The sequence below is a fragment of the Azolla caroliniana genome, unplaced genomic scaffold, assembly GCF_043228905.1.
Source record: "Azolla caroliniana isolate FFs.n. ecotype wild unplaced genomic scaffold, voAzoCaro1.0.p SCAF_13, whole genome shotgun sequence".
Lineage (NCBI taxonomy): Eukaryota > Viridiplantae > Streptophyta > Polypodiopsida > Salviniales > Salviniaceae > Azolla > Azolla caroliniana.
In genome coordinates this window covers 4,502,788-4,513,988 of record NW_028230448.1, presented here as the reverse complement: position 1 = coordinate 4,513,988, position 11,201 = coordinate 4,502,788, and the positions used below count along the sequence as shown (strand labels likewise).

The 11,201-nt window shown below is 35.7% G+C and overlaps 2 protein-coding genes across 3 annotated transcripts; both read left to right on the top strand.

The window, feature by feature from the left end:
• The first annotated feature begins 2,060 nt into the window (after window positions 1-2,060).
• On the top strand, window positions 2,061-3,311 carry LOC147855993 (purple acid phosphatase 2-like). Of its 2 annotated transcripts, XM_087329298.1 has the most exons (4): window positions 2,061-2,194; window positions 2,282-2,502; window positions 2,653-2,774; window positions 2,876-3,311. In XM_087329298.1, exons 2-4 carry the CDS (start codon window positions 2,404-2,406, stop codon window positions 3,045-3,047), a joined length of 393 nt encoding a protein of 130 aa, XP_087185424.1. In that variant the 5' UTR covers window positions 2,061-2,194; window positions 2,282-2,403; the 3' UTR covers window positions 3,048-3,311. The 2 variants fall into 2 exon arrangements, with proteins under 2 accessions (XP_087185424.1, XP_087185425.1); XM_087329299.1 differs by lacking the exon at window positions 2,061-2,194 and having other exon boundaries at window positions 2,262-2,502.
• Window positions 3,312-6,112: 2,801 nt separating this feature from the next.
• LOC147855992 (purple acid phosphatase 2-like) lies at window positions 6,113-9,750 on the top strand. The gene is made up of 9 exons (XM_087329297.1): window positions 6,113-6,175; window positions 6,251-6,466; window positions 7,008-7,208; window positions 7,302-7,413; window positions 8,214-8,437; window positions 8,536-8,674; window positions 8,762-8,982; window positions 9,164-9,282; window positions 9,386-9,750. Exons 1-9 carry the CDS (start codon window positions 6,167-6,169, stop codon window positions 9,555-9,557), a joined length of 1,413 nt encoding a protein of 470 aa, XP_087185423.1. The 5' UTR covers window positions 6,113-6,166; the 3' UTR covers window positions 9,558-9,750.
• Window positions 9,751-11,201: the final 1,451 nt, after the last annotated feature.

The following is an 11,201-nucleotide window of genomic DNA, read 5'->3' as shown; positions in this document are numbered from 1 at the left end:
TCCTTTAAAGTGAGAATTTTTTAATAGTTTGACTTTTTGTGCTAGAATATACTTGTGGATATATTACATATAGGATGAATAAAACCTATATAAGTAGAGCTCTATCTCTCAACTATGTAATCAATTCATTAGTGATTCTATTTGCCCATCTTCCTTTTATTCTCCATCGGGTAAGACTAAAATCTTTCAATTTAGAGACAAACATGTCTTTCATGTTCAATGACTATAAGCTCTTTTAAGGAAGTAAAATTATAAGCTCAAAGTGCCTTCAAATTTATATGGCATAACCAAGTATTCTTAGGTACATATTTTGTCTCCTTTTGTAGGGACACAATGACAAGCAATCACCTTCTTCTCATGTTTTATGGAATTTTAGTTGTGTCCACTTTCACGCTATGCGTGCACGGTGCGGTGACAAGCTCATATAGACGCAAATTAGCAGCAACAGTGGACATGCCTTTGGATAGTGACGTTTTCAAAGCTCCCCAAGGCTACAATGCTCCACAACAGGCAAATATGTTTTTATCTTGTCCTATAATATATTGTACATAAAGTATGTGTTCATCACTTCTACCAAATCTCATGGGTACAATATTAGAAATCTTCAAAACCATGTACCATATGTAATGTATGAAAGCCATGCATTCTATATGTGAAAGACTACATGTATATAGGTACAAATGTGTCAAAAATTTCCATTTTGTTTTCAACTATTCTAATTTATAGTTTATTTCCTCTTTGGTTCATATCTTATAGTCATTATAAGCAGAAATAAGACTTTCATTGGTATGGACATAGACAATAATGTACATTGTTGAGCTGTTCATGTGTCAATATTTAGATTCATATTTTATAATCTTGTTTTCATTGTGTTTACATTATCAAATGTATATACTAGGCACTATTCCGATTATACATTGAAGGATAGCTTTGGAATTTCAGGTTCATATCAAACAAGGGGACCTCATTGGAAAGGCAGTCTTTATATCATGGACTACACCTTCAAAACCAAGATCCAGTGTTGTACAATATGGCCTTGAATCTGGAAAGTATAGTTATAGTAAACAAGGCAAAGTTTCAAGATACACATTCTACAACTACACATCAGGTTTCATTCATCATTGTAGAATTGACAACCTCAAGGTGTGTACACATTTGCAAATTGATGCTCAATTGTTACTAATAAGACTCAAAACCTAGAGATTTGTTGTCTTAATTTATAGTTTCATTGTTGTTGTTTGGACATCTTCTTGCAGCTTAATGCAAAATATTACTACAAGTTAGGTGAGGGATCCTCTGCTCGAGAGTTCTGGTTTAAGACACCTCCACCTGTTGGTCCTGATACTCCCTACACTTTTGGGATTATTGGTATGAAAAATCAAAATTTATAATAAAAAATCCAATTCTTTTAAATTAATGAAAGTTAAGGGTTATGTTTTGCATTGAAGCCATTGAATCCCTTAAAAAGTTTGCGTTTGGTGTTTACTCATAACATGTGCAAAGGAGTACACTCTTTTTTTGTCTATGATAATAGTGATGAGATGTAGATGAGATTCTTCAAAGAAATACTAGTGCCAACCAACTCACTCATACACGTTGTTTTTTATAGGTGACCTTGGTCAAATATTTGATTCCAACAAAACACTTGACCATTACATGAAATCAAATGGTGACACCCTTCTATACGTAGGTGATTTTTCCTATGCAGACATCTACCCATTCCATGACAACAACCGATGGGATACTTGGAGCCGGTTTGTCGAACGAAGCACGGCGTATCAACCTTGAATTTGGACAGCTGGAAACCATGAACTTGATTTTGCACCTGAGTTGGTTAGTCTATGTTTAGAAATAATCTAAAAAGTGCATATTGGGGTAACCTGACCTTACAATCACACCAATAACATATTTATTTGTATAAGAGGAACTAAACCAAGGGCATTTGGGATAAAAACAAAAACTTGAGAGGAATTTAGGAAAATAAATAAGCACTTGTGGGTATTTCAAATTGTCCTTTAAATTCAATGGTTGTTTTCTGGCGATTTTGTCAATTAGGGAGAGGTTGATGCATTCAAACCGTACTTGAACCGTTTTCGAGTTCCATATAAAGCCTCAAATAGCACATCACCCTTGTGGTACTCCATCAAGAGAGCATCTGCTCATATCATTGTTCTTTCGTCTTATTCAGCATATGGTTAGTACTATACTACACTTCTCTACCATATTTGATAAAACTATGAATAGACTTGTGTAGGCTCACATTCAATGAGTTTTTATGTAGGCAAATATACCCCACAATATGTTTGGCTCAAGAAGGAGCTAGCTTCGGTAGATAGGACAAAGACCCCGTGGCTCATTGTTTTGTTGCATTCCCCATGGTATAATAGCAATGAATATCATTATATGGAGGGTGAAACAATGTGTGTCCAATTCGAATCATGGTTGGTAAAAGCCAAGGTGGACATTGTATTTGCCGGCCATGTTCATGCATATGAAAGAACAGTGAGTATTGCTTTGATATTGCAACACATGATGTTTTGCTTTAATAAAAGCCTAAGGTTTCATGCCATTCAACGTAAAACTTTGAATTGACAAAGAAAGAAGTTAAACTTTTTGGTTGGATCTTCACTAAATTGGGAGCTTTTTATGCAGTATCGCTTTTCCAACATTGACTACAACATTGTGAATGGGAATTGCACCCCAAAAGCAAACCCCTCTGCACCCGTTTACGTAGTGATTGGGGACGGTGGAAATGCCGAGGGTCTTGCCAGAGAGTAATTCTCTTGTTTTCCTCTATGTTTTCAGGTTGAATTTGATAATGAAATGTCCATAACGTCTATTTCATTATATATGACTTTATGAGTTTGTTTTATAGGTTTACCGAGCCGCAACCGGCATATTCAGCATTCCGTGAGGCTAGCTTTGGACATGCCATGCTTGAGATCAAGAATAGGACACATGCATATTATTATTGGCACCGTAATCAAGATGGTGTAGTTGTCAAGGCCGACTCTCTTTGGCTTTCTAACCAATATTGGACCTCTTAAGTCTTCATTTTTATGAGCTACTATGACTCAACAAATTACAACAACAATGATTCCAAACAATCTTTTATATAATCTCGGATGTTATGTTAACATGTGAACATTGCTCGCATATTAATTATGTTCCATGAGAAGCGATAATAAAACTTCATTGTTGGGAATAACTTTGTCATCTTGTAAGTTATGAATACTCATTATCTCATTTTGAAGTGATGATGTGTTTATACCCTTGTACAAAACGTTCATTTGAATAGAATGGTCAAACAATTAAAGGTGTATGATATTTGGATATTTTTGTATGTAAGAATACAAAAAATTTAATGGTAAATTTATATAAGAATCCCTGAAGTAATGGAACCTTGCAATTAAGTTATGTAAGATCCCAAGATATTGGATCAATCATGGGCACAAAAGGTCTACATTAACATGTTTATTTTACAGGAATTACTCCTATTCTTATGAACAAAATAGCTTGGTTTAAGTTATATAAGATCCCAAGAAATTGGATCAATCGTGGGCACAAAATGTCTAGATTAACATGTTTATTTTACGGGAATTACTCCTATTCTTATGAACAAAATAACTTTATTTTCCTCAAGGGATCACAACTTCCCATGCATAAACTCGTGTATCATGTGACGCACATGGTTTAGAAAATATGAGGTGATATTATATTCAATGTTTCTATGTTAGTTGTTGTTTTATGTTTTATACAAAGCTTACACATAAATATGATATGGAGTTATGTTAAAAGGAAGAAAATTTGAGTGGATGAGCATTCGATTCCCACAAGTATATGTTCTCTAATAAGTTAGCTACTAGTGAAATTGTCATATATGTATTTATTTAAATCCGTGCTTAGTATATAGCTATTAGTAAAATGTTCATAGGTATAATTGTTTAAATCCATGGTTAAATAATGTTTTGGACACATATTGACTTTCGTATTGATATGAAATTATAAGCACCAAAGTAAATCATTGGAAAAGAGTGGTATCAAAATATAAGAACCATTGAGATAAGGAAAAGGAGAAAAGATCATCACTCATGGGGATAAGGCATACTTGGTGGGGATCTCTAGATTATTCAAGCAAAGGCCTTTATATTTCATAGAGGGAATGAATTAGAGCAATAAACTAAGAAGGCTTTAAAAACAATTATGAATTGTAGATAGACATGTTGAAAGGGAGATCCATGGATATAGATTTAATGGGAAATAAAATCTTCAATGTACATATGGAAGCTTGTCAGCTTATAAAAGATTGGGAAAATATATTCCATACCCTAATACAATGGCCAGTTTGAGCTCACTATTGAATGTAAACATTGCTTGGAAGCAAACGTAAAGAAAAGAACCCAAGGCTAGCTAGTTTGACAACTATCATAAGATAGCCATTGTGACCAGGCACATGGTATGGTGTGTCCCTTCCTATAAGGGGAGAATTGATCCATTGAGGACCAATTCTAAAGCTAGTTTTAATGGTTTAAGGGTTCATAACGCTAGGTATATAGAGCAAAAGCAAAGTAAGAAAGGGTAACATGTTTCCTCACCATCAATTATGTATTAGAGTTCAAAGACTAGATCTTACCATTTGATTTATCCCTTGTTATTTTGCAAATTTTCTATTTCTCTTCCAATGATAACCTTGACCATAGTCTCGAGAAAAACTTGGCCTTTTCATGTTTTTCTTTCTTTGCATAATCCACATCATCACCACATGTTCCCACGTGTCATCAGTTCTTATCGGTTTGTCCCATGTCCTAGGAAAACAAGTTTTCTTTTTGTGCTACCCTAATATTAAAATTAGCTTTAGAGTTAGTCCCTAAGGTTATGTTTACACCATATTGCATTTGTTCGAAATGAGGCCGACCACAATCAGTTCCCTAGTACAAAATGAGAGAAGACAATGGCCAAAAAAAGATAGAAAACTGAAAAGGCACAAACAACGAGACAAGATGTTATCGTGGAAAGCCCGGAAAGGGAAAAACCACGGGAGTCCACAAACTCCAAACAAAATCATTATATGAGGAGAGTACAAGAAACTCTAAAGCAACGACCTTGAGCTCTACTTCGTCTTGTAGACAACTACAACACTCACACTCTCTTGCAACACACTTAATCAACTCTTTACACACATAATTACCCATTGATAATCATATTGCTCTTTTGCCACAGTACCAGCATTCCCATGTTCATATATGACTATTTACATATACCCCACAATAGCCACATTAGGGCTATTTACAAGTATAGCCCTTAGTTGGCTTCGGTCGATTCAGCTATTAGTCGAGTCGGTTATCAGTCAAATTTGCAATCAGTTGTTGGTCCTTAAAGTTATACTTATAGTAATTATATACATGATTTTGAGTCATAATTTGGACACATGATTTGAATGGTTCCTTTCCCATTTTGTAACTTTGTGTTAATGGCCTCTCCACAAGTCCTTCTCCCTGGATAACTATCAATCCTAGTACAAGGTAACCTATTTTCTTCTTTTGTACAATATCGGTGCATGCACATTCTTAATTATATGTGTACTCAACTCTTGATGGTGAAAACATGATTGTCAGAGAGTGATGATGTACGAAAACTTCAATTATCATTATTGTGTATTTTGGTAATATACAATTTTCATTTATTTCCTAAATGTTTGCAATTTCCTTAAATGTCCCTTTGTAAACCCCCTCTCAAAGTTGTTCCTTATATTATTTGAATAATGATATAGTGATTCATTGCCTTTCCACTCTACTGGGGGTTAATTGAAGGCGTTTGGTGAAAGAAAAATAATTTGGGTTGACATGAAGTCGAATATATTATCCACAACTCAAGGATTTTAAATCGAATTTGGAATATACGATATGAATTTTCTTAAAGTCTATGTCATACGTAAACCACGATCTAAATACCCTTTTATAATATAACTTTGGCATAGTCTTTGCTTCTATGTGGAAATTAAATTAATAAGAGTTTGCATTTTTTAGTATATTCCATGAATAACTCATATATATGCTCTCCAATGCAAATGGAAATAAATAAATGAATTAAATAATACTTTGATGTACTATCTATTTATAAGTGACACCCTCACTCATTATGACAACTTGTCCATCATCATCTTCTTATGCATAGGGTAAGATCTTCTTTTTTGAGAGTCAGAGAGAGATATTTTATTGACGTTCTATTTATAATCCATTTCGTGCAATAGGTTTCAGGGACAACTATAAGTATGACAAGCATTGCGAACCTTAATCTTGTTGTGACCATGTTTAATGTAATATTATTGGTCTCTGCTTTCACACTATGCATCGATGGTGGAGTGACAAGCTCAAAGATCGAACGCAAATTAGAAGTATATCCTGGGGACATGCCCTTGGATAGTGATGTTTTCAAAGTGCCCAATGGCTACAATGCTCCACAACAGGCAACAAATCTTGAATTCTTAATGTTATAATGGATTGTTGCGTGTAAATATTTATAATTTGTTTTCTTACAAAAAAAACTTGAACATTTGGAGCTTATAATTCATTCATATACTTTTTAATTCTTTCATGGCGTGTTGGTACACTTAATTGTATTACTAGACCTCATTGAATTGTATACTAGATTTTTGTGTTTGGATGGGTAGAGATAATATTCTTGTCATTGAGCAAAACAAATTTTGTAATTAGAACATAACCATTATGTTGATTATAGATAATAAGATCCATATCAATTAAGCATGGCCATTTTTTTTGTGGAAAACCTTCTCTATCACATACCAATTCATGTTGTTTTCTTTCTTCATGAATGAACATCTCCCATTTTTTGCTCGTTTAATAGTTTTCACGGTATGGCCTCCCATCATAATGAACATACCAAATTCAATTTCTAGAACCTACATACACTCTGGAATCATAATGAACAAAACTTTCCTACAATGTGGCAATACAATAATATCAAGGTGAAAATCTTTTCGGATGTAGGTCCATATCACACAAGGAGATCACATTGGAGAAGCAGTCTATATATCATGGATTACACCTTCAAAACCCGGATCTAATCTTGTCCAATATGGTCTCAACTCTGGAAAGTACTCTAAGAGTAAAAAAGCTGACGTCCTAACATACACATATTACAACTACACATCTGGGTTTATTCATCATTGTAGAATTGATAACCTCAAGGTGTGTACATATACATATAAATTTAGGTGATTACTAAGATATAGATATTCTTAACAGTCTTTTGTTTAATGTTTGCTTATACTATTTTTGCAGCCTAACACCAAATATTACTACAAACTAGGGGAGGGAGCCTCTGCTCGTGAGTTTTCGTTTCAGACACCTCCACCAGTTGGACCTGATGTTCCCTACACTTTTGGAATAATTGGTACTATGAAATGGCAACCATTTCTTAGAAACTTCTTTGGTGAAATGTGATAAAGTATCTTAAGTCCTATTTATTTTCATTCATTTTGTTTTCTCGGTCTCTAAACTTTGATGGGGTTCTTGCCTTTAGTAGAATGACATAATAAACTAAACTTATTGGATAGTCCCCATGTGCATAGGATGATCATTCCCATATACTAGTGGTCAAGGTTCAACTCTTAAATAATTGATGTGTGAATGCTATTGTTACTAAAATAACCCAAAAAGTGAGGACAATCCTTCCACTCATATAAGAGAAAATCTATTTGAAAAAATAGAGCATTAACAAGCTATATTCCATGAAATCTAAACTATTCCAAGATATGTTGCATGAAACCTAGAATATTAACAACCTACATTGCTTGTATCATGATGGTCTCGATTAATTACTTCTTGAATAAAAACAAACTTCAATCTAGATGGTCCATCTCTTTGAGATATTGGGCATTATGTTTACAATTGACATTATCTAAGGTATGCAATGATGGATTGAAAACACTAAAGAGTATCAACACAATGCCAAATTATAAACGTTTGGATATTGAAGATGTGATAGTACTAGCATGCAATAAAGATTGTGATGAATAATTTGCACATCATGATTGACTTTGGGAAAGATCTTATGGTTAATTCATGTGTTGACATTGATATAGTCATGATAAAAAAGGGAATTTTAAAGGAAACTAATTACAAAATATATCACTTTTGCTATTCAATTCTTGTTCTCATTTATGGTAATTACTCAAATGATTGTTTAAATAGGTGACCTTGGACAAACATTTGATTCTAATAGAACACTTGACCGCTACGTGCGAGGAAAAGGTCAAACACTTCTATTTGTAGGTGACTTTTCCTATGCTGACACTTATCCTTTCCATGACCACAACCGATGGGATACATGGGGCCGCTTTGTCGAACGAAGCACGGCTTACCAACCTTGGATCTGGACTGCAGGCAACCATGAGATTGATCTTCTCTTTGATGTGGTTAGTTTGAAAGTCATTGATTACATACCGACTCTCTCTGTTTTTTGAGTAAAGTCTAGATGACATGTCACTCTTTTCAATTTCATTTTATCCATTAGGGAGAGAATACTCCATTCAAGGTATATTTGAACCGCTATCGTGTGCCCTATAAAGCCTCAAATAGTACATCACAATTATGGTACTCCATCAAGAGAGCATCAGCCCATATTATCGTTCTTTCTTCTTACTCGGCATTCGGTAAGTACACTCTATTATTCTAGTTTCACTTTCTCGGGGAAAGTTGATTAAGGCAACACTCACATTCTTGAGCTCATATTTGTATAGGAAAATATACTCCTCAATACGTATGGCTAAAGAAGGAGCTGAGCTCCGTTGATAGGACAAAGACTCCATGGCTTATTGTTTTGATGCATTCACCCTTGTACAATAGCAATGAGGATCATTATATGGAGGGTGAAACCATGCGAGTTCAATTCGAAGCATGGTTCGTGCAAGCTAAGGTTGACATTGTGTTCGCCGGCCATTGTCATGCATATGAAAGATCAGTAAGTATAACTTTAGATATTCTTTTATGCTTTTGTTTTGATTTTACATTCAGAGAGTTTGTTAGGCAAAATATCAAGAATAATACTACAACTATTCCCTAGGTAAGGACAACACATTTCAAGACTAAATTTCTAGGTATTTGAATTGGATATTAACTAATTATTTAAATGTTGTGTTTAGTATCGCTTCTCCAACATAAATTACAACATTACTAATGGGATGTGTACCCCACAACCTAACCCATCTGCACCAGTTTATGTAGTCCTTGGAGATGGTGGTGCTGACGGTCTCTCTGACAAGTAATCTTGTGCTTTGGAATATGTTTCTTTGCCACAAAATGTGTTCTTTCGATATAAAATATTACTTTTGTGATGCATGAGTTATTGTGTGCTTTTTTAATAGGTTCACAGAGCCTCAACCTGCATATTCTGCATATCGCGAAGCTAGCTATGGGCATGGCCTTCTTGACATAAAGAATAGGACACATGCATATTATTCTTGGCACCGCAACCAAGACAACCTAGGTGTCGCAGCAGATTCTCTTTGGCTCTCTAACCAATATTGGAAATCTTAAGAATTCACATTTCATAACTCACAAAACATTTCGCGCAATGCCACATAGCAATCTTGTATGCTACATCAACATAACAAATTTTGTATTAGTGCTTAATCTGCATGCTAATACATGCTATAAATAATCTTTCTTTTGGTTTTTGGTTGATCATATGTAATTCTATTAATAAATTTATAATGCATTGAAAATATATTCATCTTTACTTATATTGAATGAAACATAATCATTCTCTTGTGCCATGTTATGGAAATGATTGGTTGTTTGGACTACGCTAAACCCTGGCATCCCACATTGTGGCTATATCAATGTGCCAAGAATCTTGTAGAATGAAATCAAACAAAAGGTTCGAATATAAAAATTAATTAACTTAATTACGAACGGATTTACCTTTCAACATCATCGTACACTCAAATCGGGTTAAGATTTACTCTACACGTCATAACATTTTGTTAATATTATCATATAACCTAGTCAAGATTTTCATAAATGAGATGAAAGAGCAACTCTATAATTGATTTCAAAACCATTAAATGTTTATCCAAACAAGAAACATTACGAAACAAACGAAGACTAGCGGTCAGAGAAAAAGGCCGGGAGCATATCCACACCACCACTGGATCAACAATCCAAGAACACGAACGATAGCGTACCAACGCAACCATTGAACACAAAGGCGAAAAATGAAGAGGTGGTACTACCCTTCGCCGACGACACCATGCCATACCCATACCTGAAGCACCAGGATGAACTGGATAAGTTTTGCACAAGAAGCACCTTTCGGTGAAACAATCGTAGGAACTTATCCTGCAAAACTTCAAATGTGGTGAAGCTCCCGGGAAGGTGCTTCTTGTGCCAGTTTGTCGTTGGTCCCTCCAATGTCATCCTGAACTCAGCTATCTTTGATCATTCGACCTTTGCTTTTGTTAGCCGGTGCGAGACATGGTTCGCTTCCCATGTTTATAGAAAAGCATATACGTTCGCTTCCGCATCAATTCGTGCCGCTTTCAGACCCTGCACAACGAGCTTACAAGGGCAGCTCCGGAAGATGAGGGAAAAGCGGTCTTTTTGGCCGCACTCCGGGAACCGCTACGAACGATGCTAACAGTATTCGACTTCTGGACAAGCACCATGGACTGGATGCTAGAAATGGATAGGGCTCAGTAGAGCAATCACATGGAGATGGGAGCTTTACAGTAAGCGCTACCCAAGGAAGAGGACTTACGGTTCCGACAGGTAGTCCAATGTACAACGTGCCTCAACCCAGGTCACTTGATTTTAGAATGCACGATGCGGACACAGTGCATGTTGTGCCACTCCCGGTCCCATACGATGGACCTGTGCGAGTACAACCTGCTCAACCGACAAGCGGCACTAGTCTGACACATGGAGCCCCGGAGTGAACAACAACCATAAGAGGGACGATTCCGGAGGGAAGATTGATATTGACAGGAACAAAGGGACCGGTATGACGAAATAAGAAGAGAGGATTACGATGAAGAACGCAACTACCGGCGAGGAGGAGACTACAATCGAGAGTGTTACGATCGCGACTATTCCCCAGATTATGACCGTAGAAGAGACGAGAGATGATACTCGGAACGACGGGAGTACCCCGATCAGGATAGAAGGTACCCGGAATGTCTA

Excerpts from the sequence above, each read along its gene's own strand:
- LOC147855992 (XM_087329297.1), top strand. Across the intron at positions 8,438-8,535 it reads TTGATCTTCTCTTTGATGTG|GGAGAGAATACTCCATTCAA; the intron begins GTTAGTTTGAAA and ends TTTATCCATTAG. Across the intron at positions 9,283-9,385 it reads GCTGACGGTCTCTCTGACAA|GTTCACAGAGCCTCAACCTG; the intron begins GTAATCTTGTGC and ends CTTTTTTAATAG.
- LOC147855993 (XM_087329299.1), top strand. The coding sequence starts at position 2,266 with ATGAGTTTTTATGTAGGCAAATATACCCCACAATATGTTTGGCTCAAG. Across the intron at positions 2,503-2,652 it reads TTCATGCATATGAAAGAACA|TATCGCTTTTCCAACATTGA; the intron begins GTGAGTATTGCT and ends CTTTTTATGCAG. Across the intron at positions 2,775-2,875 it reads GCCGAGGGTCTTGCCAGAGA|GTTTACCGAGCCGCAACCGG; the intron begins GTAATTCTCTTG and ends TTTGTTTTATAG.